The sequence below is a fragment of the Grampus griseus genome, assembly GCF_964374135.1.
Source record: "Grampus griseus genome assembly, chromosome: 20".
Lineage (NCBI taxonomy): Eukaryota > Metazoa > Chordata > Mammalia > Artiodactyla > Delphinidae > Grampus > Grampus griseus.
This window is the reverse complement of record NC_139014.1, coordinates 51,115,270-51,143,065: the sequence shown is the minus strand read 5'-3', so window position 1 is coordinate 51,143,065 and position 27,796 is coordinate 51,115,270. Positions and strand designations below refer to the sequence as shown.

At 49.6% G+C, this 27,796-nt stretch overlaps 1 protein-coding gene across 2 annotated transcripts in view; it reads left to right on the top strand.

Moving 5' to 3' along the window:
- Positions 1 to 27,796, top strand: part of RPH3AL (rabphilin 3A like (without C2 domains)) — a 118,892-nt gene that overhangs the window by 20,492 nt on the left and 70,604 nt on the right. For both annotated transcript variants that reach the window (XM_082678340.1, XM_082678339.1), the window contains exons 2-4: positions 8,703 to 8,814; positions 12,346 to 12,489; positions 15,216 to 15,345. In XM_082678340.1, the coding sequence (XP_082534466.1) occupies positions 8,738 to 8,814; positions 12,346 to 12,489; positions 15,216 to 15,345 (351 nt within the window). In that variant the 5' untranslated portion in view covers positions 8,703 to 8,737. The remainder of the gene's footprint in view (positions 1 to 8,702; positions 8,815 to 12,345; positions 12,490 to 15,215; positions 15,346 to 27,796) is intronic.

The following is a 27,796-nucleotide window of genomic DNA, read 5'->3' as shown; positions in this document are numbered from 1 at the left end:
GCCTTGGAAGTTTCCTGGGGCTCACAAACCTCTACCCCCTAGGAATCTTCTCAGGAAACCAGCACCAGGCAAGTTGTGATTCTGGCCCCCCACGGGTCCCCTGAGCCCTTGTGCTGCAGGGTTTAGAAGCGCTGGGGAGGGTGCTGCTCAGCTTGTCTCACCCAGCGGGGTGCAGGCGGCACCCGGAGGCCCTGGTGGGCCCCTCTGCAGGGAGGTGGCTCAGACAGAGCACCTGGGTGCTCACTACCACGTGGGGAATCCTGAGGAGCAGACTGCCTGGGAGTGACCACGCCACAGGGCATAGTGAGAGCCCAGCCCTGCTCCGAGCATGTCTGGCTTGTTGTCTGAGTTCCTGCTTGTCTGGGAAAGGCCATTTGTCTGAGGAAATCAGCTCCACTGCAGTTTATTCACTAAACACCTACTTTGTAGCCGGCCCTGTGCAGGGATGGAGAGAGGATGCAGGCCCCCCAGGGAGCCCACGAACACGTGCACACACACACACACACACACACACCCATCAGCCTCTTCCCTCACAGCTGGAAGGACCTCCGAGACAGGCCGGGCCCCAGGTGCCGCTCCTCTCCTCGTTTAGAGCAAGGCCAGAGCCCCCATGCAGCCCTCTGCCTGCAGACCCTGCTGCCTCTGCTCCCCTCCAGGCTCTGGGCCATTTCCACTTGTGAATGTGTGGGTTCGCCTTCCTGCTTTTTACTTACCTTCTTTAAGCCCCTGTTTTGGTCCCTCATCATTTGATTTTTTTTTCCAAGTTGGATCTATACTTCTCTTATGCAAAAATCCCATTCTTTTTTTTTAAATTTCTTTCTTTATTTGGTCGCTCCGGGTCTTAGTTGCGGCTTGCCAGCTCCTCTGTTGTGGCATGCGAACTCTTAGTTGCAGCATGCATGTGGGATCTAGTTCCCTGACCAGGGATTGAACCCGGGCCCCCTGCATTGGGAGTGCAGAGTCTTACCCACTGTGCCACCAGGGAAGTCACCTCATCATCTGATTTTTGTCCAGGACAGATCGAAGTGTGTCAGTACAAGGGTGCGGTCCGTATTCAGTTCACAGGCACTGCCCTTTGGAAGTCTGAAGGACCCAGCTCTTAAGAGGGCCTGGACCTTGGGAAGGGCACCTCCTGCCCTGCTCCTCCTCGAGGCCCCGGCCAGAGGCGGAGCAGAGCCCAGGAGGTGTGTTGGGTGGTTGTGAGCACACAGCTTGGCAGAAGAGGGGGTGCGGGAAGCCGGGGACAGGGGCCGGCTGGCGGCCGAGGAGCTGGCAGCCAGCTCAGACTGCAGAGGTTTGGGGAACCTAAGCTGACTCTGTCGGCGGTTTCCTAAGACATGTTTCCCCAAGCTGCCCTTCCCCTCCCCCCACCTGTCCCGAGATCGCTCCGCGTGGGCGAGGGACAGCTGTGCCTTCCGAGGTGCCAGCCACAGCCCGGGGCAGGCCCCTCAGTCCCTGGACGAGGCGTGAGTTCTTGCTCGGAGCCACGGCTGTGGACATGCTCAGCCGCGAGCTTACCGTCGTCGAAGACCCTGCCACCAGGGCCCAAGGCCCCAGGCCCCGGCAGGGGACGTCTCTCTCATCTCCCTGCACCTCTCTGAGGTGTTGGGCTCCGTGGGCTCATCTTCCTCAAAGCTCCGGAAGCGAGAAGGGTGGGGGACCCAGGATGCCTCCTCCTCCCTGCCCCGGGGACCAGGCTGGGGTGGGGACTCAGATCCCCCCACCAGGTTGGAGCAGCGACCAACCTCCCACCCCAGGATCCTTCTCCAGTCCCCCGCCTGCTATCCCTGCATCCCTCCTGCAACTCAGCGGGTGGGAATCTGTTGGAATTGCCCAGGGCAATCCCTCCAGCCTGTCTGTCTCAGCTCAGTCGGGTACTGATGGGGAAACTGAGGCCCAGGGAAAATAACTGATTGTTCCTGGTCTTCCAGTAAGTTTGCATAAAAGCCAGACTCTCCAGGTCTTTTCTCTCCCAGTTGAGTCATCCTCACTGCCACGAAACCTTTCCCTTCATACTTACAGCACAAGGTGGCCCGGTGCAGAAGAAGTAGTATTGGTTAAGGGTTAGCAGACCTGCATAGGTGTGACCTTTTCTCAGTCTCTCATCCTCATTCTTCTGTCTTCTGGCCAACAAAAAATAATTAGATTGAGGAAGAACAGAACAGAGCCTGTGGGTGGTTGCAGAGTCATTTTGGCTCAAGTTAAACAAAGCAGGGCTTCCCTGGTGGTGCAGTGGTTGAGAGTCCACCTGCCGATGCAGGGGACGTGGGTTCGTGCCCCGGTCCGGGAAGATCCCACATGCTGCGGAGCGGCTGGGCCCGTGAGTCATGGCCGCTGAGCCTGCGCGCCCGGAGCCTGTGCTCCGCGACGGGAGAGGCCACAGCAGTGAGAGGCCCACGTACCACCAAAAAAAAAAAAAAAAAAAAAAAACCCAAAGAAAAGGAATAGACCTCAGATGGGTCAGAGGACAGATAAATGTTAGTTCTCTTGTCAGTGATCCCAAAACTCTGGCCCCCTAAAAAGTGACCCAGGGACTTCCCTGGAGGTCCAGTGTTTAAGACTTCGCTTTCCAATGCAGGGCATATGGGTTTGAACCTGGTCGGGGAGCTAAAATCCCACATACCTTGCGGCCAAAAACCAAGACATAAAACAGAAGCAATATTGTAACAAATTCAATAAAGACTTTTAAAATGGTCCACATCAAAAAAATAATAAAAAAGAAGTGACCCAAAGGGGACAAAAGAAGTTCATTCTTTAGAGGTTCATTTGGGGGCAATGTGTTTGGGGCAGTGAGGAGCTGCTGCCTCTCCACCTGTGTTTGCTGCTGTCTCCTGGACGTCCCTACCTGTCCCGCTGTAAAGGAGGTGAAGGTTCGAGCATGAGAGCACAGGGTCCCTTCTTTCTTCCCACCTCCTCCCCTGGCTCAGGTCCACTCCCTTTTGGTTCAGAAGCTTCTGCAGATGATGGAATTCCCACCCTGAGATTCCCCGGCTTGCCCCTCCCTCTGGGTCACCACTGGTGCATCCCTGCTTTTGTGAGGGTGCCTGGCAGAGCAGAGGGGCCACCTGCATACTCACTGCACCCAGCTACAGCAGGGTGGGCAGGAAGGCTCAGGGCCTTCTAGTGCTGGGAGCAGTGGCCCAGACACGGTGCCCCCTGCAGGCCACGGCAGGAATGGCAGTGCCTATGAGGTGATGGACACCTAGTTAACCCTGGGCACAGCCTGTCCCTGTTAGGGACATCCCATCACTTCCATTTCTTGAAGCTCCCAGAATATTTTTTAAAATAATAAGGAAACAGGGTTACTGAGATGAGTGTGTTTTAAATGTTTACTTGGAACAGAGTAACGCTTTTCACACCCATGCAGCAGTGTGACTGCGCTATTCACAAGATAGCAGAACTTATTTAAAAAAACAACAAAACAATCATGAGAGATTACTACAAGCAACTCTATGCCAATAAAATGGACAACCTGGAAGAAATGGACAACTTCTTAGAAATGCACAACCTGCCAAGACTGAATCAGGAAGAATTAGAAAATATGAACAGACCAATCACAAGCACTGAAATTGAAACTGTGATTAAAAATCTTCCAACAAACAAAAGCCCAAGACCAGATGGCTTCACAGACGAATTCTAGCAAACATTTAGAGAAGAGCTAACACCTATCCTTCTCAAACTCTTCCAAAATATAGCAGAGGGAGGAACACTCCCAAACTCATTCTACGAGGCCACCATCACCCTGATACCAAAATCAGACAAGGATGTCACAAAGAAAGAAAACTACAGGCCAGTATCACTGATGAACATAGATGCAAAAATCCTCAACAAAATCCAACAGCACATTAAAAGGATCATACACCATGATCAAGTGGGGTTTATCCCAGGAATGCAAGGATTCTTCAATATATGCAAATCAATCAATGTGATACACCATATTAACAAATTGAAGGAGAAAAACCATATGATCATCTCAGTAGATGCAGAGAAAGCTTTTGACAAAATTCAACACTGATTTATGATAAAAACCCTCCAGAAAGTAGGCATAGAGGGAACTTTCCTCAACATAATAAAGGCCATATATGACAAACCCACAGCCAACATCATCCTCAATGGTGAAAAACTGAAAGCATTTCCGCTAAGATCAGGAACAAGACAAGGTTGCCCACTCTCACCACTCTTATTCAACATAGTTGTGGAAATTTTAGCCACAGCAATCAGAGAAGAAAAGGAAGTGAAAGGAATCCAAATCAGAAAAGAAGAAGTAAAGCTGTCACTGTTTGCAGATGACATGATACTATACGTAGAGAATCCTAAAGATGCTACCAGAAAACTACTAGAGCTAATCAATGAATTTGGTAAAGTAGCAGGATACAAAATTAATGCACAGAAATCTCTGGCATTCCTATACACTAATGATGAAAAATCTGAAAGTGAAATCAAGAAAACACTCCCATTTACCATTGCAACAAAAAGAATAAAATATCTAGGAATAAACCTACCTAAGGAGACAAAAGACCTGTATGCAGAAAATTATAAGACACTGATGAAAGAAATTAAAGATGATACAAATAGATGGAGAGGTATACCATGTTCTTGGATTGGAAGAATCAACATTGTGAAAATGACTCTACTACCCAAAGCAATGTACAGATTCAATGCAATCCCTATCAGACTACCACTGGCATTTTTCACAGAACTAGAACAAAAAATTTCACAATTTGTATGGAAACACAAAAGACCCCGAACAGCCAAAGCAATCTTGAGAATGAAAAACGGAGCTGGAGGAATCAGGCTCCCTGACTTCAGACTATACTACAAAGCTACAGTAATCAAGACAGTATGGTACTGGCACAAAAACAGAAATATAGATCAATGGAACAGGATAGAAAGCCCAGAGATAAACCCACGCACATATGGTCACCTTATCTTTGATAAAGGAGGCAGGAATGTACAATGGAGAAAAGACAGCCTCCTCAATAAGTGGTGCTGGGAAAACTGGACAGCTACATGTAAAAGAATGAAATTAGAACACTCCCTAACACCATACACAAAAATAAGCTCAAAATGGATTAAAGACCTAAATGTAAGGCCAGAAACTATCAAACTCTTAGAGGAAAACATAAGCAGAACACTCTATGACATAAATCACAGCAAGATCCTTTTTGACCCACCTCCTAGAGAAATGGAAATAAAAACAAATGGGACCTAATGAAACTTCAAAGCTTTTACACAGCAAAGGAAACCATAACAAGACCAAAAGACAACCCTCAGAATGGGAGAAAATATTTGCAAATGAAGCAACTGACAAAGGCTTCATCTCCAAAATTTACAAGCAGCTCATGCAGCTCAATAACAAAAAAACAAACAACCCAATCCAAAAATGGGCAGAAGACCTAAATAGACATTTCTCCAAAGAAGATATACAGAGTGCCAACAAACACATGAAAGGATGCTCAACATCACTAATCATTAGAGAAATGCAAATCAAAACTACAATGAGATATCATCTCACACCAGTCAGAATGGCCATCATCAAAAAATCTAGAAACAATAAATGCTGGAGAGGGTGTGGAGAAAAGGGAACCCTCTTGCACTGTTGGTGGGAATGTGAATTGGTACAGCCACTGTGGAGAACAGTATGGAGGTTCCTTAAAAAGCTACAAATAGAACTACCATATGACCCAGCAATCCCACTACTGGGCATATACCCTGAGCAAACCATAATTCAAAAAGAGTCATGTACCAAAATGTTCATTGCAGCCCTATTTACAATAGCCAGGAGATGGAAACAACCTAAGTGTCCATCATCAGATGAATGGATAAAGAAGATGTGGCACATATATACAATGGAATATTACTCAGCCATAAAAAGAAACGAAATTGAGCTATTTGTAATGAGGTGGATGGACCTAGAGTCTGTCATACAGAGTGAAGTATGTCAGAAGGAGAAAGACATATACCGTATGCTAACACATATATATGGAATTTAAGGGGGAAAAAAAAACATCATGAAGAACCTAGGGGTAAGAAAGGAATAAAGACACAGACCTACTAGAGAATGGACTTAAGGATATGGGGAGGGGGAAGGGTAAGTTGTGACAAAGTGAGAGAGTGTCATGGACATATATACACTACCAAACGTAAAATAGGTAGCTAGTGGGAAGCAGCCGCATAGCACAGGGAGATCAGCTCGGTGCTTTGTGACCACCTGGAGGGGTGGGATAGGAAGGGTGGGAGGGAGGGAGACGCAAGAGGGAAGAGATATGGGAACATATGTATATGTATAACTGATTCACTTTGTTATAAAGCAGAAACTAACACACCATTGTAAGGCAATTATACTCCAATAAAGATGTAAAAAAAAAAAAAAAGACACGTAGGCAAAGAGTCATAATCTAAAAAAAAAACCAAATCGTAGCTGAAATGGGACTGGTTTAAAGTTGTTTGATGAGCGTGTCATTTTTGAGCCCACCTTTTCTTTTTCCTGGACTGGATGTGAGTCTCCTTTGGGAGAAGGTCAAGTCTTTAAATGTGGGGAGGCCTTTGGTGACGGTGGCACCAGCAGCCCTCCCAGCACTGGGCCTGGCCATGGGGACTCCACATGCGACTCTTTGGCCTGGGTTAACTCAGGTCTTGCTCTCAAGGTGGCTGACAGTGGGGAGTGGGTGCCTGGATCAGCTGAGTGGAACAGAGAGCCCACTGTGGTCAAGGTAGTGGGCTTGGTCCCTGAGTGGGTCAGTTAGCTGCAGTCTGCACGCTTCCCCCTGCTGGTCATCACAGAAATAGGTGACATTGGTCTAGAACAACAGTTCTCAAACTACAGTCCAGGGATCTCTGGGGGTTCCCAACGCCTTTCAGGGGGTCCACAAAGTAAAAGCTATTTTAATAATAATAATAATACACTTGGTCAAGTTCTCTCACAAATATACAGGTGAAAAGTTCATTGGCATGAATGCCACATTGGAACTAATCTTTAAGAAACTACCATCTGTTGAGTTTGGGTACAGTATGAAAGAATGTCCACAGTTATCTGGGAAGGCTATTAAAATACTCCACCCTTTCCCAGCTATAGCATGTAGCTGTGAGAGTCTGGATGTCCTTCACGTACTTTAACAAATCTACGTATTACAAAAGATTGAATGAAATGTCAGATATGAAGCTGACTTTTGTTTAGCCAAACATTACATAGATTTGTAAAAATGCAAAACAATACCATTATTCTCACTAACTGTTTTTGTTTTGAAAATACAGTTTTTCAATAAACTATGTGAGCATCTCATGGGTTTATTATTTTTTGATGAATTGACAATTAAAATTTTTTCTCAGTGTTAATTTCTAATATGGTAAATATCAGTAGATATGGCCCATATCCTTTGGAGTTCTCAAGAGTTTTTTATAACAGTTTAATGAGATGTGGTTCACGTACCATAAAATTCAGACATTTAAAGGATACAGTGCAGTGGTTTCAGTGAATTCACAAAGTTATGCAACCGTCACCACTATCTAATTCCAGAACATTTTCATCATCCAAAAAAGAAACCCTGAGCCCGTTAGCAGTCACTCCCATTCCTTCCTCCCCTCTACCCCCAGCCCCTGGCAACCACTAATCTACCTTCTGTCTCTGGATCGGCCCAGTCTGGACATTTTATAGAAATAGAACCATACACTCTGTGGTCTTTTGTAACCGGCTTCTTTCGCTTAGCGTGTTTTCAAGGTTCATGCATGTTGTGTAGCCTGTGTCAGCACTCCATTCCCTTTTATGACCAAACAGTATTCCATTGTACTCATTTTATCCGTTCATCAGTTAGTGGACATTTGAATTGTTTCCACTTTTTGGCTGTTATGAATAATGGCTGCTCTGAATATTCATGTACAATTTCATACGTGGACATACGTTTTCTGTTCTCCTGTGTTTATACTTCAGAGTCCTTTCTGGGTCTTACGGTAACTCTGTGTAACATTTAAGGAACTGCCAGACTAATTTCCAGCCTCAGTGATTTTTAAGAGTGTAAAGGAGTCCTGTGTTTGAGAACCACTGGTCTGGAGGGGATTAGACCAGAGGAGTGTGGATAACTCAGTACTACCCCTCGTCTTTGCTCTGGGACTGGGATTCCCTCAAACTCATCCCTCTCTCTTCCCCTCCTTACTCTCCCCACCAGCACACATCCTTGGTGGCAAGGAGAAAGCCAGCTAAGCTAGGCTGCACAAGTTAAGCCCCCAGCAAGCTCTGGAGCAGGGTCTCCTCCCTGCAGGATTCCCAGGGGGGCCATTTTCATCGTGGTCCCCATGAAGCAAAGCAGCGGTGGTACTTGGAGGGTGCAGGGATCAAACGCCCTTGGGGCTTGCCCGCTACGTTGAAAACTGCTGAGGTGTGCCTCTTTTCTCCTTCCGATTCTGTCCCTTTGACATCCTGCCGGTCAAGTCCAACCTTGTCACTTAGCTGCGTGATCCACCTAGTTACCCCTCCCAGAATCACGAGTCTTTTGAAAGAGGAGCTTTGAGGGAATAGCATTTAGCTGGAGGAGTGATTCTGCTGGTGAGATTCCAGACATCCTCGGGGACGGGGTGGGGATGGGGCAGGGGCCGGCAACGGACAGGGATAGGTTAGAAGTACCGGTTTTGGGTGTCTGAGGGACCCTGTCTGCCGTCTGTACCCCAGCCAATGACGTGCCCTTTCTTCTTCCCTCTTCTCCCCTCAGATGTGACTCCACACCCCGGCTGGGTGTTCCAAGTCATGGCCGACACCATCTTCGGCAGCGGGAATGATCAGTGGGTTTGCCCCAATGATCGGCAGCTTGCCCTGCGAGCCAAGTGAGTACCTCTAGGGCTTGGCCGGGCCCTGCCTTCCCTCCCCGCTCCTAGTTCCTCTCCTTTCTTTGACAAGATTCAATCCCAGGCCCCCAGAAAGAGCAGTTTGGAGACAAGTGCCCGTCTAATACACACCACACTCCTGGCGCTGAGCTGGGCACCTCACAGCCATTCACTCATTTAACTGCCGTATGGAATGTATTCCCATTTCTCAGATGAGGACAGTGAGGCTGAGGTCCTCACCCAAGTCACCCACCTTGTCAGTGGCAGGGCTGGGACTCCCCTGGGTCCATCTGACCCCACACCTATGTTCCTTCGATCACAATAGGCTCCAGGGAGCCAGGCCACTTCCTTTACCTTCTCTGTTAAGAGTATAAATCCCCCATCACTGAGCCTTCAGTCCCTGAGTCCCTGGCAGCGGGGAGCCTTTGATCTCTGGGTGCCCACTTCATAGTTGAGTTGACAGACCAAAGGCTTGTCTAATTTATGAAGAGCTGCCCTCTGGGCTGAAACACACAACCAGCCTTGAAGCATCCCAGGTCTCTGCCATGCTCGTGTCAGGGTCTCTCTTGTTCTGGTTTGCCCCCAGTTTTCCTGTTATCTCTCAGCTTGGTGACCCCTCGGCTGTAGTTAGATCAGCCCATCTCCACCCACTGCCCCCCTCCGTGGCTGGAGACCAGGGGCTCCCAGATGCCTCTCCAGCCTTCCAGTCTCTTCCTGTCCCTCCAGGGAGTTGGGGGTCCCTGGGGTCAAATAAGCCCAAGAGTGCCTCTTCATCTGTCAAGTCGTGCTGGGTACAGGAGCCAGCATTTCCCAAATGGAACCAAGTTCAAGAGATTTGCAATTAAACATTGTGAGCCTGCAGGGGACAGAGCTGAAACATCAAAAGAGGATAGAAAAATTAATCTGAAATGCCCAAGAAGAGTGGAGTCCTGCGTGATTTGCAGGACTCTTTGCACCACAGTTAATTTGTCTCACTCACTGGGATGGCTCGGCTCTTTTAGCCCCCATGTGGCCCCTGTGGGGGAGAGACCAGGGGTGAAACCGTCCTCTCTCCCTCTCTCCTCTGACACCAGGCGAGATGATGCGTCCTCCGTGGCTGGATGTGAGGAGCTGGCGAGAGCTGTGCTCTTGTAGGAGGGCCCGGTGTGACCCCTGGTGACCCCGCCGGCATTCCCTTTGGCTCTCTGTGACCTGGTCTTGCGCTCAGCAGCAGCCAGAAACTGTTGTAGCACCTTTTATCTATTTATTTATTTTTGGCTGCATTGGGTCTTCGATGCTGCACGCGGGCTTTCTCTAGTTGCGGCGAGCGGGGGCTATGCTTCGTTGCGGTGTGCGGGCTTTTCATTGCAGTGGCTTCTCTTGTTGCGGAGGACGGGCTCTAGGTGCGTGGGATTCAGTAGTTGCGGTACGCGGGCTCAGTAATTGTGGCGCACGTGCTTAGTTGCTCCGCGGCTCGTGGGATCTTCCCGGACCAGGGCTCGAGCCCGTGTCCCCTGCATTGGCAGGCGGATTCTTAACCACTGCGCCACTAGGGAAGCCCGTAGCACCTTTTAGAAGAGTAAATGCTTTTATCTCCTCCCCGGGGTGTGCTGCCTTGTAATGCCAGGCTCCTTAAAGGAGAGTGTTACAGATTCCCGCAGCCAGGGACAGGTGAATGTGTACCCCTGCCCACTCCAAGGCCTGGCCTCCCTTCCTGTCCCCACCAGTCCTGCCCCGTTCCCATTCTTTGCTTTCCTCAGGTCTGTGAGGGTCACTTAAAAAAGTATTAGTCTAGGGCAAGGTATTTTTTAAAATTGAAGTATAGTCGATTTACAGTATTATATTAGTTTCAGGTGTACAACATAGTGATTCAATATTTTATAGATTATACTCCATTTGAAGTTATTGTAAAAATTATTGGCTCTATTCCCTGTGCTGTACACTATATCCTTGTAGCTTATTTATTTGATCCATAGTAGTTTGTACCAAGGCATTTTTTTAAATTGGAGAAATAGGCAGTCTAGAAGTCTGGACCTCTCCAATGCAGCACATTACTTTATGCCTTCGTGCCTTTGCATGTTCAGTGTCCTTTGCCTGAATGCCAGCTCCCTGCTTCCATTGGGGGAGCTCCTATTCATCCTGCAAAACCCAGTGCAAATGCTACCTCTTTGGTTAAGCTGTTCCTAATGGTCTCACCCATGATCGTTATAAAAATCATCGCTAACTGCCACTTATTCAGCAACTGGGCATCTGCTATGTACAGAGCACTTTATATTCCCTCCTTATTTCATCTTCCTGACATCCCTTAAAGAGACAGATCAGGAAATCAAGGATGAGCAGCTGTCCAAGTTCTCATACCTGGGAAGGGACAGAGCCATAAGATGAGACCGCCCATTGGACTTCAGAATCTGAGTCCTTCACCTTAACCAGCCTGGGATGGCTTTCTCTCTACTCACAGAGAAAGGACATGCTTTTTAGCTCTCCCAATTTATACAGTGTCGGCAGTGCTTGGATGCAAGAGCTGGACTGGGTGGTGACGTGAGACCACCAGTGTCCATCCGTTTCAGGGAACCACTAGGAAGGCATCCACACCCTCATCTTCCTGCCCTGTATCCTGTGTCACAATCTCTTGCCTGCTGCCGCTTCTCTAGGGGAGCCCTTCTAGAGCTGCTCCCCTGCCTGGGTCAGTTCCCCTTATTTGTACATCCTCCTCACGACCACCCGCGTGGCCTGCCCAGTGGCTCGTCCCAGCACCTAGCGAGCCTGGCATCACAGTGGATCCTCAATAAATAGGTATTGAATGAATGGCTCTCCGAATTTTTCAGTAAATAAATATTTTTGTAACTGATCGGGCATCCGTCTCCCCCAGAATATTGTAGTTCTGGAGGGCAGTGACCTTGCCACCTTGTCCGTCTCTGTGTTCCCACCACCTGGCGCAGAAAGTCTGGGAGAAGCTGGGCCCCAGGGCAGGGAGTTGGGGCTCGGTCCACTGCTGCCACTCTCACCAGCCAGAAAAATAGAAAGGGCTAGAGTTCTTCCCCTCAGTCCTGGGGCTCTGGGCCGGGCCCCAGCCCCGCCTCGCCACACTGGCCGGCCCTCCCGCTCCTCCAGGGTAACCTCCTGCCCTGGATCCCTCTAGTTTTCAGAATGCTGCGTGAATATCCTTTTATCCTCAGCGCTTGTTTTTAACCTAATTACCAGTCTTTCCTGTCCCATAGTAAACGCCATCTCACTTTCTTGTACAACTCAGATCCGGGTGTTCATTCTTCTCTTGGTCATCTTCTATGCTGTTCCCTTGAAACCGCTCATGCTGTGGCCGTGGCCTTCTGTGCATTCCATGCTCCTGTCTCCCCGCAACCCCCCCCGAGGTGCTAAGGGGGTGCTGCCATCCTTGTGGGAGCCGGGAGCTGGCGGGTGGCAGAGGCAGCGTTTGGAGGCTGGTGTCTGAACCCCTTGCCCCTGACACACAGACTGTGCTCAGGGGACCTTTGTGGATGTGGCGGGGATGCCAGTTTGCACTGGGGTTGCACTTCTGTGTTGTTCTCTCTCAAGGCTGCAGACGGGCTGGTCTGTGCACACCTACCAGACAGAGAAGCAGAGGAAGAGCCAGTGCCTCAGCCCAGCCGAGGTGGAGGCCATCCTGCAGGTCATCCAGAGGGCCGAGCGGCTTGACGTCCTGGAACAGCAGAGAGTCGGGTAAGGGCTGCTCCCAAGATGGGGCAGGAATGAGGCCGTGGACAGGGAAGCAGGGCATTTAGTGCCAGATCAGTGGGCTGGGCGTCTGGCGCCCTGGCTCCTAGTTCCAGCTCTTCACTGGGAGTGAGTCAGCGCTGCCTGAACGCCCCTGGCGTGCAGATTCCTAACCCAGCCTGTCCAAGCCTCAGTATACCCCTCTGTAAGATGGGGATAGCGGCTGATGTGTGGGCCCCAAGCTGTGGGGAGGATGAATGAGTGCCGTCAAACACGTTAAGGTCTGTTTAGCTCTGCACAAAGGAGGGTCGCTGTGGTTCAGCCGGGGGAGGGATTGACGTGGAGGCTGAACTGTGGGTTCTCCCATCAAAGACCAACAGGAGCCGCTCTCCAGCTTAATCTAAGCTCTTCCGGCCTCCGGCATCCAGAGCCGTCTCCTACATAGTCTTCAGTTTTGTTGTGGCTTTTTTTTTTGTTTAATTACAAAAGCAATTCATACTTCCTAGACAATCTGAAAAACACAGGCAGGCACGAGGAGGAAAACATAAATGCAGGGCACTGGCAGGAATTAATTTGATTCTGGTCTCCTTGTTCTTTTTCTATTTATTTTTTTCTATTAAATAGATGATCATTTTTAAAAAGTCAGACACTATAGAAATGCACAGTTCTAGAAAGCGAAAGCACCGCTGCACAGACCACTGCTGTCCAAACAGTTTGTTGTCTGTGCCTCCGTAATACTGGCATGTTACTACCATTTCATTACAAAAAGGGTTTGTATCTGACAGACTAATTGTCTTTTGCTCTTTTCTCCCCACCACACCTGGCTGGGGCCCCTCCCTCTCTCAGGCCTAGCCCAAGGGTCCTGCAAGGCTCTGCAGGTCTCCGAGGTGCCTGTGCTGATGGCTGATGGGCCAGCACCACATCCCTCGGGCTCCCCCAGGAGGGCGTGCTGGGAGCTGGTGAGGGGTGTCCCCCGTGGGCTCCCCGCAGCCGTGGGAAGCATTTGCGCCCCGCCCCCATCCATCTGGGCTGTCATCTTTGCCTTCCCTGTGCCGCTCACATCGTCTGGCCCTGGCTGTGAGCGCTGGGTTTGGCTGGGGCAAGAATGGCCCAGGAGACAGTGAATCATCTCAGAGGGAGGAGGTGCATCCTGTGTGTTTCCATGAGTGGGAGTCACAGGGCTGTACGGAGAGGGGGTCCCCCAAAAACAAGTGGGTCAGGCCAGGGCCGAACTCGGCTTTGCTCCCGGAAACCTGCAGGTCCCTGGAAGAGGGACGGCGATTCCTGTGGAAGTCAGGAGTGCCAGCTGCAGGGCAGGTGGGCAGAGGCAGCCTCGGCGCCCAGTCCGCCCTCCGTCGGCCCCCAGGCAGGGCCTGATCACCCCAGGGGAGAGGGTGGAGTTGCCGTGAGGCTTGGGGTGGGCTGAGTGTGGCCCTGGCTCTACCTCTGAGGAGCTGTGCGACGCTGGCAAGTGACTTCACGTCTCGGAGCCTCAATCTTCTCACCTTTAAAGTGGGGGGGGAAACAGCATCCTCTGCACTGGGCGGTTGTGAGAGTTACAGGACATAACGTACCCACACCCCGTCTTCCATGCATTCAAGAATTTTCACTGGGAATCCACTGGGCACTGGAGACACAGCGGCCAACGAAACAGAAGCAGAAGTGGCCGTGTTGTGAGGGTGGCAGTGTCGTATGACAGGTTGTCATGAAACGGGTCACGGTGGGCTGGGGGGCCATGGGACTCGAGGAAAGGCACCCATCCTGGGCTCAGTGGGGTTCAAAGAGGACCTCTTTCTCTTTCTCCCTCTAGCTTCTCTGTCCACCCAGGTGTTTAAGCCAAAAGGCTCTACTCCATCCTGGGTCTTTCTCTTACCTCTCCTCCCCCAAATCCATCCATGCTGACTCTGAAATACAGCCCGTCCTGCTCTCCGTCCTCCTTCCCCAGCCCTCCCGCTGCCTGCTGCCGGCTTCCTCACCGGACTCCCCCTGTAATCCCAGCTTCCCACAATAGCTGGAGGGAGCTTTTAGAAATGTCACTTAGATCAGATCACTCTTCTACTTAAAACTCTTCAGTGGACTCGCATTGGTCTTAGAAATCAATCCAAACTTCCAAAACCAATCCAACCTACAAACCCTGTGTAACCTGGCCCCTCCTAACCCCTCCAGCCTCCTTTATCCCAGGCAGTCTAGCCCCCCGGCCTTCTTACCATTCTAATGCGCCAGGGCCTTGCTCTTTGTACTTGCTGTTCCCTCTGCCTGGGATGCGCCCCCAGCTCTTCACACGTTTGGTCCTTGTTATCCTTTACCTCTCAGTTCAAATGTCCTCAGAGAGGCCTTCACTAATCACCATCTAACATGCCCTGCTCCCTCCCAGCCCCACTTATCTTATTTCATAACACTCCCCCCTCTGAAGTCAGTTTGCTTGTTTATGGACTTTCTCCCTTTTTTGAACATAAATTCCATAAGGACAGGGACCGTGTCCATCTCTGGCTTGTTTGCTACAATATTCCCAGTGTCTGGCATGTTGTAGGTGCCCAGTTAACGGTTGATGAGTGAGTGAATGATTAGGAGTTAGCCAGGGGATGGGATGGGGCAGGGAACAGTACCCCAGGTGAGGGAACCAACCCCCAGGAAGTGGTATAGTATTGGGGCCCCATGGCAGCCGCGCCTGGGCAGGGGTCTGGTTGGAGACAGGAAGCACATGCCATCTGACTCTGTGTCCTGTGCTGCAGGCGGCTGGTGGAGCGGCTGGAGACCATGAGGCGCAATGTGATGGGGAACGGCCTCTCCCAGTGTCTGCTCTGTGGGGAGGTGCTGGGCTTCCTGGGCAGCTCATCGGTGTTCTGCAAAGACTGCAGGAAGGTAAGGCCCTGCTCTGGCTTCCCAGCCTGGACCAGCCCTGTTACTCTGTGGCTTTGCATCCTGGCTCCCAGGAGTGTGTGTGTGTGTGTGTGTACATGCGTGCATACATGTGTGCACACATGGTATCCTATGCTTCTTGGCAAGAAGGATTGGGGCCTGAAGGTCAAATGGCCAGGCTTCTAGGGCCAGCTCTGGGGAGTGGACCTCTGGGTCTCACAGGCCTCACAGGGTGTGAGTTCAGCTCTTCCACTAGCTGTATGACCTCAGAAAACTTATTTACTACGTCAAGCATCACCTTCCTCATCTGTAAAATAGGGATGGTGATAATATGTACCTTAGAGAGTTGTGAGGATTAGATATTATATGCAAAGCTCTTAAAACCTTGTTTGGCATATAAGTATTCAGGATATGTTATTAGTTGTCATTAAATAAATACAATTTTCCTCAGGGCCAAACAGTTTGCTAAGATTATACTTCCTATGCTATTGGTCTGCTCTCTTGATCCCTGGCCACTGAAATGAGAATGATCTTTGCAGCAAGACCAAGTGGATTTTCTCCTTTTCTTATACTCCACTGATGGTTCTAAATTATGCCACATATTAATATTGAGTCCAAGACTTCTTCAAATAACTTTGTTTTTCCTGGAGTTTCTAATTGCCTTTCTTTTCTCATTGACCAAAGAATAACGTGCCTTCCAGTCCTCAAGGTTATTTAGCATCTGAACTTTACTCTCTATTGTGTGAAGCCTCCCTTTTTTTCCCTGCCAGAAGCTCTTCTGGACTCCTATTCCTGCTCTAGCCTACAGTAGTTACCGCATAGCTGTCATCACGGGACTTCCCTTTACTGCCCTCCTAGGTTAGAAGCACTGTTCCCAAGACACCATGTCTTTTTCTCTTTGTTTGTTTTTCACTCTAGTTTTACTAGAACCCATTCTCAAGTAACTTCCATGTGCTAGTCATTATTTTAAGCCTGGAGTTATTTTGGTGAACAAGGCAGAGAAAGAACTTTCTCTCTTGAGGGAACCAAAAAAAAGTAATGTAATAGATAATAGTAAATAGTAAAGTAAATAAATAAAGTAAATAGTAAATAAGTAATAGATAAGATTTGAGGAAGAAATAAATTCTGGAAAGAATTAACAGGGAATAGAAGACTGAGGGTGGGGTGGGGCGTTAAGAGTTGAGAGGACTGTAAATTATGGGAACGTCAAAGAAGTAAACATGGACTTGGCAGCAGAGGCCGTTGGCAGCCTTGACAAGGGCATTTTCAGTGATGTTCAAAGTCTGGATGAGAGAACCAAGGTGCAAAGAAGTTAATGTACCAGATGAATAGGTGGGAAAGCCAGGATTTCAGCTAAGGTCCCTTTTCCCCTGTTCTGTCGCATGTGGTGAACTGGGCTGAGGAATGTGGATTAACTGGTGAGGGGTCCCAAGAACAGTGGAGGTGTGGGAGGGGCCTGAGGGTCAGGGAGGGGGTGGGCACTTTGGTGCCGCTCCTCCGCAAGCCTCCATAGGCCTAGACTAGATAGATACCAACGAGGTACTGGGCACAGGGACTCAGGAATGTCTTGCTCCCAGCACCTGGGCAGGTGGGGTTCTAGTATGTGACTCCTGCCTGGGAGAATGAGGCCCAACAGCCTGTTTCCTCCTCTGCCCCTCAACTCCATGACTACTATAAATGTCCGGGTTTGCGGGACCATGAAGAGCCTACCAGAGCCTTGTCTCCTTTCCCTGGAAAAGTTTGGGGCCTCTGCCGCAGAGGCAGGCTGCTGCCCCTGGTTGCTGAAGGGTTAATGCCCGCTGCTCCTTGCAGAGCCGTTTCCTAGGCAACAGTGGGAGTCCCAGGGGAGAACCTCAGTGGATGTGGGGGTGGGGGAATGCTCTTCCAGATACTCTCACCACCCCCACCCCACGGCTTTTCGGGAGGACATTTCCATTTGAAAATGTTCTTATTTCACAGCAGGCTGAAGACTTGGTCCTGGCTTGGATGGTGAGATAAGGAGCCCTCTGAGTTCCTGAGGGGACTTATTCTTGGGTGAGAGTGGGAGGAGAGCGTGTCAATTAGGGCCACAGCTGAACGATGGGCATTTGGGGGGGTTATCTTCATCCATCCTTGAGAAGACTGTGTTATTCATTCAGTCATTCATTTACTCATTATGCAAATAGTAGAGGGTCTACTGTGTGCAGGCCCTGTTCTAGGTTCTGGCGATACCATGAACAAGATAAAGTCCTTGCTCTCATGGAGACTGTTTTCTAGGGGTAGGAGAAGACAGACAATAAACAAATATAAAATAACGGTTAAGTAGACCTAGGGCTCTGTAGTGAATTAAAACAAGGTGCTCAAGTTGAGTCTCTGTGAGCTCAGACCTGACCACAAGCAGGAGCCAGCCCCGGGAAGATCCAGGTGGAGGAGTGTTGCAGGCAGAGGGACCAGCAGGCACCAAGGCCCTGAGGCAGAGATGAGCTGGGCACGTTCAAGGAACTAATGAAGGCTTCTGGGGCAGAGGGAGCGAGCGGTGGGCATAGCCAATCACACAGAGCTTTGTAAGTCAAGGTCAGGAGTTGAGATGTGATTCTAAGTTTCATGGGATGTCAGTGGAGTGTTTTAATCAGGGATGTAATGTGATCTGGTTTGTGTTTTTAAGAGGTGAGCCTAGCTACTGTCTGGCAAGTGCGTGACAGGGGGACATAGAAGGAAAGCAGAAGGTGAGTTAGGTGGCGATGGCTGTCATTGGAAGATGATGAGGTTGGGGACAAGGCAACATAGGGACAAAGGCCATACGCTAAGGGAATCAATCTCTTCAATGTATTCTAAGCAAATAGGGAGGGGTTAGGGGGGTGATTGAGTGTCTTAGGAAGGAAAGCGTGTCCTAGATTCCAAATGGGCCAGGGCTAGAGGTCACTTGGTCCTGCACGGTGAGGGGATGGAGGTCCTCCTGGGTTGGCAGTAAGTGCTGTTCCCATGCAGAGAGACCTGGGTTGTGCTCCAGCTTGGGCACAGTGCAGTGACCTTGTATGAGCCACTTAACCTCTCTGGGCCTCTGTTTCTTCATCTGTAAATGGGGGAATAGAACTACATCATCATTGGGTGGGTGTGAGGAGTAGATGAGCTAATGCAGGGAAGCCCTTAGTGTCGGGTCCATTGCAAACACTCAGTAAAGGATTCCTGTTATCATTATTATCACTATTATTATTAATTCACTTCGAGGTCCTAGCTGTTCAGACTGCCCAGGTGTTACAAAAATAGAACCAACCTCACATACATCTCAGAAGAGGTTTAGTGATATCCCATGGATCAGTCAGCTCAGGCTGCCATAACAAAAGACCACAGACTGGGTGGCTTCAACGACAGAAATTGATTTCTCATAGTTCTGGAGGCTGGGAAGTCCAAGATCAGTGTGCTGGCCAATCTGGTTTCTGATGAGGACTCTCCTCCTAGCTTGCAGACGGCCATCTTCTCACTGTGTCCACACATGGTGGAGAGAGAGCTCTGGTCTCTCTCCTACTTCAGATAAGGTCACTAGTCCGTTTGGATCAGGGCCTCTCCCTTATGACCTCATTTAACCTTAATTACCTACTAAAGACCCTGTCTCCTAATACAGTCACATTGGAGATAAGGGCTTCAACACAAGAATTCTGATGGGACACAATTCAGCTGATAGCAACCTATGTTCTCCTTTTTACAATTCATGTTTTCCCTCCTTCCTCCTTCCTTCCTTCCTTCCTTCCTTCCTTCCTTCCTTCCTTCCTTCCTTCCTTCCTTCCTTCTTTCCATCATCCCTCCCTCCCTCTCTCCCTCCCTCCCTCCCTCCCTTTCTCTCCCTGTCTCTCTCTCTCTCTCTCTCTCTATCTCTCTATCTCTATCTCTATCTCTCTCTCTCTCTCTCTCTCCCCGGGATCTTACTTCCCCCACCAGGGATTGAACCTGGGCCCCGGCAGTGAAACTGCTGAGTCCTAACCACTGAACTGCCATGGAATTCCCTACAATTCATGTTTGCTTGAACTGAAAGTTGGAGTTCACACAGTTAGTCCCAAATTTTTTGTAATTTATATAAAAGCCTCTGGAAGCCTTTGTAGCTCTCCAGGATTGATGTCTTAAGCAGGGAAACCAAACTTAATTTCTGTGCAAGTTCCTCAGGTGAACCTAACACTCAGTCACTTATTCAGCCTGTTCTGGGTTAATTCTGGGTTAGGGGACTCCAAAAGGAGAAGGGTCCAGAACGGCCACTTCCCTCTGGTCCTCATGGTCAAGGTGGGAAGACAGTACCCTCTAGAGTGATGCTGACTATGGCTGGGACCAGGGTTTCCAGGACTGAGAACAATCAGGAGGGCTGCCTGGAGGAGCTGGCTCCTGAAAGTTGGTTAGGCTTCTGAGAGGCTGAAAGCAGAGCCAAGGGCATTCCAGGGATGGGAGAACAGCACAGCATAGGCATACAGCTGGAAATGGGCTGGGCAAGTGCTTGACTATGAGGATTCAGGCCCAGAAGACAGGGAGGACACCCTGGGCCACTCTGCCAGGTGGTGGTCGCTTAGGAGCCAAGTCTCTGGAGAATCAGGAGGGAGGCCCAGACTTAACCTCACAGCCCCCTGCAAAACTTTAGCCCTTGTACAGGGGCTCTCTGCTGTCTGGGAGGGATAGACAATGTCATCTATTCACTCTTTCAACAAATATATGTTGTCATATAAATATGACAATATACTGGTGCAGGCATTGGAGATACACACAGATGCCTGCCCTCTAGGCAGTGGGTGTTAAATGATTATGGGTAATTAATTACAGTTGGGTTTGGGGTTACAGAGGCAGCCCTCGGGGGCTAAGAGAGATCTAACAAGGTAGTGACCAGATTGGGGGTATCAGGAGCCCTCCACTCTGGGCTCACCAATTTCCAGGGCGCCTCCCTATTTATTTCTATCGCTCCTCTCCACCTCCCCACCTTTTGCAATGGCTATAGCACTGGCTCCCAGGAGGTGCGTGGGCAAGGGCAGGCTGCAGAGCAGGGGTGCTGGGGAGCTCTCTGACGTGGGAAGCATCCAGATCCATGTCTGGGGTCAGATCCTCAGGTGCTCCTGGCTGCATGGCGGTGTCCCGAGCAAAAGCCCTGGCAGTGCTCGGCGGCCACAAGCTAACGAGCGCGCGTGCGGGTGGAACCCATGATGCTGGTCCTCGGAGCAGCGTCCCCTCTAATTGGACCTGCATGCCCAGGCTGCCTGCTCTCATTATCAGAAGGCTGTGGTGGGAAGGGAGAGGGGCTGGCTGGTTAATTAGAGAGGCCTGGCACTCCTAATTGCTTAAGATCTGAGTCTGCCAGCTCTCACTTTAATTGAAAGTCTGGCTTCACCAATAATAGGGAGGCTGGGAAGGGCTGCTGGAGAGCCCGCCTGAGCCCAGGATGTCACTGTTACTGTGCGGGGGAAGCAATCAGATTTTTCTCTGGTCTCAGCTAAAATGTGCTCCGCGTGTGGGAGCAGGGGAGCCTGCCCATGAAACGATGGTCTCGGTAATGTGTGCTGAGTCCTGGTGAAAAAGAGTAAGGCAGCCCCGCACGTTGCTCAGAGCCTTCAGGGGACATCCAGCTTGTTGGGCGGGGGTGGGGTGGGGTGGGCAGGCATCCCCCACTGAGGATGGAGGGCCAGTGGAGGAAAGGGGCCAGGCCAGACCCTGATCCCTGTCCCCAACCCTGCTCAAGGCTCTGAGGAGCGGTATCCTGCTGAGGTCATCCCAGACCCACAGCAGGCAGTAACCCTGGAGCCACTAATCCCATCACAGGGGCCGCACCCTCATGACCTCTCATTGAACTCTAATCACCTCCCAAAGGCCCACCTCCAAACACCATCACATGGAGGGTTAGGACTTCAACACACAAATTTTGAGGGGACACAAGTACTTCATCCCTAGCACCTACTGAATAGGAACTCTGCCAGCAGAGGCAGTGTGTTTAACAACAGCACTCCTGGGGATTCTGATCCTCCTTAGGCTGGAAGACCCCTGCTCTGGGAATTCCCTGGAGGTCTAGTGGTTAGGACTCCGTGCGCTCACTGCTGAGGGCCTGGGTTCAATCCCTGGTCAGGGAACTAAGATCCCACAAACTGCATGGCATAGGCCAAAAAAAACAACCCTGCTTTAAGGTCCCAGCCCCAGGCCCGGCTCAGGGTGGTGGTGAAGGACCTCACGTGACCGCCTTCCCTCTGCTTGTCTTGCTCCCCTTGCCCTCCCTATGTTCTCCCCTGCACCACACCCCCAGACCCTCAGCTTAGAGTCTCCTGCATCCTCCCTCTGCTGCATCCTCTTTGCAGGAGCGAGCCATCCTCGCTCTCGCAAACAGTGAACATGGAGGCCACTGTCTCACCTTGTAATGTCCTTTGGAGTTTATAAAGCACTTTCACAAAAGTCATCCTTCTGGGTCCTTAGGGCAAAGCCATAAGGGAATCAGGGTCAGTGAGGCTAGTCCACAGTCACAGATGGAGAACAGGGGCTCAGCTGAGGTGATGTGGGCTGCTCAGGTCACCTGGCCAGATGGTGGGGAGCTGGGTCCCCCAGGGTGAGTTGCTGTGCCATGTTGCCCGTCCACTGCTTCAGACCAAAGCATTCATTATCTCATGCTTTCCCTTCCTTGGAGAAGCAGGGATATCTTATTAAAGAACACAGGAGAAGAAACATCATACTCAATAGTTATTGAAAATTATTCTCCTAAAGTCTGGTATAAGACAAGTTCTATGTATCTTTATCACCACTTCTATCCAACATTGTGCTGGAGGCCTAACCACTGCAATCAGGCAAGAAAAAGAAACGTGTGGCATAAGGATTGGAGAATAGCTAAGACTGTCATTATCATGGAAACATGATTCTATAACTAGAAAATCTTAAAAGCTCTAAATACAGATGGTTGGTATTAGTTGGTGAATTGAGCAAGATGGTTGTATACAAGTTTAATATACGTACAAAAAAATCCGGACAGGCGTACCTCAGAGATACTGTGGGTTTGGTTCCACACCACTGCAGTAAAGGAAATATTGCAATACAGTGACCAATTTTTTGATTTCCCAGTTCATATAAAAGTTATATTTACACTTTAGAGTCTTCCTTTCATGAACAGTTTCCGTGCAGTGTGCGATGCTGTTTGATAGTATTTTACCTATAATAGAACTTCTTTTAAAATTGGAGTCAATCCTTTCAAACCCTGCCACTGCTTTATCAACTAAGTTTATGTGATAGTCTAAATCCCTTGTTGTCATTTCAACAATCTTCACTTCAACAATCTACTCCCTTCCCCGGGAGTAGATTTCGTCTCAAGAAACCACTTTCTTTGCTCATCTATAAGAAACAACTCCTTACCTGTACAAGTTTTATCATGAGACTGCAGCAATTCAGCCACATCCTCAGGCTCCACTTCTAATTCTACTTCTCTTGGTATTTCCACCACATCTACTTCCTCCACAGAAGTCTTGAACCCCTCAAAGTCATCCATGAGGATTGGAATCAACTTCTTCCAAATTCCTGATAATGTTGATATTTTGACCTCTTCCCATGAATCATGAATGTTCTTAGTGGCATCTAGAATGGTGACTACTTTCCAGAAGGTTTTCAATTGACTTTGCCCAGATCCATCAGAGGAATCACTATCGATGACACCTATAGCCTTATGAAATGTATTTCTTAAATAATAAGACTTGAAAGTCAAAATTACTCCCTGATCCATGGGCTGCAGAGTGGATGTTGTGTTAGCAGGCATGAAAACAGCATTAATCTCATTGTACGTCTCCGTCAGAGCCCTTGGGTGACCAGATGCATTGTCAATGAGCAGTCAGATTTTGAACAGAATCTTTTTTTCTCAGAAGAAGGTCTCCACGGTGGGCTTAAAATATTCAGTAAACCATGTTGTACACAGATGTGCTGTCCTCAGCCTTTGTTGTTCCGTTTATAGAGCTCGGGCAGAGTAGATTTGGCATAATTCTTAAGGGCTCAAGGATTTCAGAATGGTAAAAGAGCGTTGTCTTTAACTTAAATCTTCGTTAGCCCCTAATAAGAGAGTCAGCCTGCCCTTTGAAGCTCTGAAGCCGGGCATTGACTTCCTCTCTCTGGCTACGGCATCTCCTTCCAGTAGAGGGCTGTTGCATCTATGTTGAAAATCTGCTGTTGAGTGTAGCCGCCTTCATTGATGATCTTGGCTTGATCGCCTGGATAACTTGCTGCAGCTCCTGCATCAGCACTTGCTGCTTCCCCTTGCTCTTTCCTGTTACGGAGATGAGACGGCTTCTTTCCTTAAACCTCGTGAACCAACCTCAACTAGCTTCAGACTTCTGCAGCTTCCTCACCTCTCTCAGCCTTCATAGAATTGAAGAGAGTTAGGGCCTTGCTCTGGATTAAGCCCTTCCTTAAGGGCATGTTGTGGCTGGTCTAATCTTCTATCCAGACCACTCAAACTTTTTCCGTATTCATAGTAAGGCTGTTTCACTTTCTTATCATTCATGGGTTCACTGGAGTAGCACTTTTTATTTCCTTCAAGAACTTTTGCTTTTTATTCACAACGTGGCTAACTGTTTGGTGCAAGAGACCTAGCTTTAGTCTGGCTTGGCTTTCTTTTCTTTTTTAATATTTATTTATTTGGTTGCACTGGGTCTTAGTTGCGGCAGGTGGGCTCCTTAGTTGCGGAGCACCAACTCCTTAGTTGCAGCATGTGGGCTCCTTAGTTGTGGCTCGCAGTCTCCTTAGTTGTGGCTTGTAGTCTCCTTAGTTGTGGCTCCCAGGCCCCTTAGCTGCAACTTGCCAGCTCCTTAGTTGCAACACACGGGCTCCTTAGTTGTGGCATGCAAACTCTTAGTTGCGGCATGCATGTGGGCTCTAGTTCCGTGACCAGGGATCGAAGCCCGGCCCCCTGCGTTGGGAGCGCAGAGTCCTACCCACTGTGCCACCAGGGAAGTCCCCTGGCTTGGCTTTCGGCATGGCTTCCTCACCAAGCTTAACCATTTCTAGCTTTTGATTTAAAGAGAGAGACATGTGACTCTTCCTTTCAGATGAACACCTAGAGGCCATTGGAAGGTTAGTAAATGGCCTAATTTCAATATTGTTGTGTCTCAGGAAATAGGGTAACATCAAAGATCACTGATCACAGATCACCGTAACAAATATAATAATAATGAAACAATTTGAAATATTGTGAGAATCACCAAAAGGTAATGCAGAGACACAAAGTGAGCAAATGCCGTCGGGAAAATGGCGCCGACAGACTTGCTCAACGTAGGGTTGCCACAAACCTTCAATTTGTAAAGAATGCGATATCTGCCAAGCGCGGTAAGGCAGAGCGCGATAAAATGAGGTGTGCCTGTGTTTCTATACACCTGCTGCAAAAATGAGCGAAAATAAGCGAAAATAAGAATTCCAGTGTATGGCAAAGGAGACACGGATGTGCGGTGGGAAAAGAATGGTCTTTTGGGTAAATGACGCAGGGTCATTTGGATACTATATGGGAAAGACGGATCTTGACTTTTACCTCCCACTAGGCACAGAAGTCAATTCCAGCTTGATTCACATGTAAATGTGAAAGGTAAAATATTTGGGAGGATAAATAAATAAGCAAACAAATAACAAAGAAAGAACACACTTTAAGGCGAAGCAGTGGCAGATTTGAGGACCCCAGGTGCACCCACATGGCCTTGTCTAGAGCCCACCCACCCCCTGTATTCCCTTGATACCAGCAGTGGCCGGCTAGCTGCCCTCACCACCACTGGGGGGAACCAGCTTTTCTACCTACTTTCCTAGGACCTTCAGAAGCAGCCTGAGTGTTCTCAGGATGTTCCCAATGCAAAAGCTAAGCACCTGAGGCTGGGTGGAGCCCACCTCAAGGGGCCCAGGCCTGTGTGGGCAGGAGGATGGAGCAGGCCTCTTGGGGGACTTTCACCTCCTTGGGAGCTGACTCAGCTCCGTAGGCCCATCCTTGAAAATGAAACTGAATTTCATGAAGGTCTTATCTCTCTGCAGAATTTTTTGATTCATTCATTCTTTAAGGTTTTATTGGGTACTGACTATATGGCAGGCCCTGCAGATACCGTGACGAGCAAGGTAGGCCTTGTCCTTGTACCCACCGCTTGTCACAACGAGACCCCTTACTTCTCTCTTCTCAGTACTGTGCAGACTCTGTTCTAAGGGCTTTTCACTTGTTAACTCATTCCTGTCAACCCGACAGTCCTCCTGTCAACCCAGTGGGCTCAGCACCTTTATCATCCCCCCTTTACAGATGGGGAAACTGAGGCTCAGAATGGTTAAGTACTTTTCCCGAGATCACTCAGCCAGTCAGTCGTGGAGCCAGGATTTGATCCCAGGCCGTCTGGTTCCGAGCATCCTTGCCATTACCGCTATACCACATCACCCCCACGGAGTTTATGAGCTAGAAAGGCGAGATGGACAAGAACAAGTAAATACAACAGTTCCAGAAAGTGGGAGGCAGAAACCTAAAAAGTGAAGGTGGGGGGCACTCGAACAGCCAGTGGGGAGGGCGTGGGAAGGCAGCTATTTTATTTTGGACGCGCAGCATGGGCCTCTATGAAGAGGTGACGTCTGAGCTGGGACTGTGATGAGGAAACGCGAGATCTGGCAGAAAGTATCCCAGGCAGGGGGAGCGGCGTGGATGGGGCACTGGGTGGGAAAGAGCACAACGTAAGTGAGGACCAGAAAGGAGGCCAGGGAGGCAAGGGAAGGGGGAGGCCCCACCGATGACCCTTCACATCTCCGTAGCCTGGCCCTTGCTGGGTCTGTGTGGCAGCAGCTGCCCCACCCTGCTCCTTGGTTTAATTTGGGTTCCCCCAAATCAGAGGCAAGTTAAAAAGTTATTTACTTTTTAATTTGTGGTAAAATGTACAAACATAAAATATACCATTTAAATCATTTTTATGTGTACAGTTCAGGGGCGTTAAGTACCTTCACATTGTTGTGTGGCCATCACCACCATCATCTCCAGAGCTTTCTCGTCTTGCAGAACTGAAGTTCTATACCCATTCAATGGTAATTCCCCATCCCCACCCACCCCAGGCCCTGGCACCCCACTTCTTTCTGTCCCTATGTGTTTGACTTCTCTGGGTGCCTCATGTAATCATTCATGCAGTATCTGTCTTCTTGTGAACTGGCTTCTGTCACTTTGCGTAATATCTTCAAGGTCCATCCATGTGGTAGCGTGTGAGAACGTCCTTCCTTTTTAAGGCTAAATAATAATATTGTGTATGTACACGTGATCCCTTCATCTGGCAATGGACACTTGGTTTGCTTCCACGTTTTAGCTCTCGTGAATCGTGCTCCTGTGAATATGGGTGTGCAAATATCTCTTTGAGACTCTGCTTTCAGTTCTTGTGGGTGTATACGCAGAAGTGGAAGTGCTGGATCATGGGGGAATTCTGTTTAATTTTTGGAGGACCCGTCATATGGTTTTCCCCGGCGGGTGTACCATTTTACAATCGCACCAACGGTGAATGAGGGTTGGGAGGGGGCAGTTTTCTGCAGGGCCTCCCTCCCGAATGGGAGGCGCAGTGAAAGTCATCCCTGGCTCCCTGTCCCCTGCTCCCTTTCCAGACCCAGCGCTCAGCATCTCTGTCCCTCAGGTGCGGCCGCCAAAACAGCAAGCTTCTTGAGCAACAGCTGTTTCATCTGAGCTGCCTCCACACTGGCCCTGCAATGTCCTTCTTCCTCCTCGACCTAATTCAGATGTTAGGAGACGTGTGTTTGTGCCTCATTACGAAGATGGATTTTTCATTCAGCTACTGATGTTTCCTAAATTCCCGGAAAACGTCACTTAATTCGTCTGCCCCGAGGGCCCTCTCTGACTGCTTGGCAGGAACTGACTTGGCTGCCGTTGCCGGGATGGGAGGATTGGACCAGACCCCACGCAGCATCTTGGAACATCTGCCTCGGTCAGGAGTCTGACGACCAGAACGTCTCCGTCAAGGCCCCCTTCTTTCTTGCTGCCCTGGTGCCTGCGCCGTGGCTTTTCCTCCCCCAGAGGAGCTTCTTTCTTTCCACTTTGTGCAGTTCAGAGCCCTTCTCATAGCCCGGTCTGACATTGACCTCCAGCTCAGGGTCATCAGGACAAATGCAGCGGAGGAGCTGCTGAGAGCCAGGCTGGGCTCCCGGTGGCAAGGCCCCGAGTGTCCTGGAGAGAGACCAGCGCCATGGTCATTGGCCATCTGGAGACCCTGCCCACTTAGCTCACCTTCCAGCCAAGCCCTGCCCTCTAGGAACTCACCTGGTGACAGATAATGCAGCTCGGTGTGACAAGTGCTGTAGATGCAGATGGCACGGAGTGAGCCCAGCGTGGAGGGGCGGGGGTGGCTGGCCCCTGAGAGGTACGGGAGGCTGCAGCGTGGAGCTCACTTTGAGCTGAGCCTGGAAGGGTGGATACCCAGGGGGCAGGGGTGGTGCATTTCAGGAGGAAGTGCAGGGACCGGTGGGCGTTTGGCAGAGCTGGTGGACG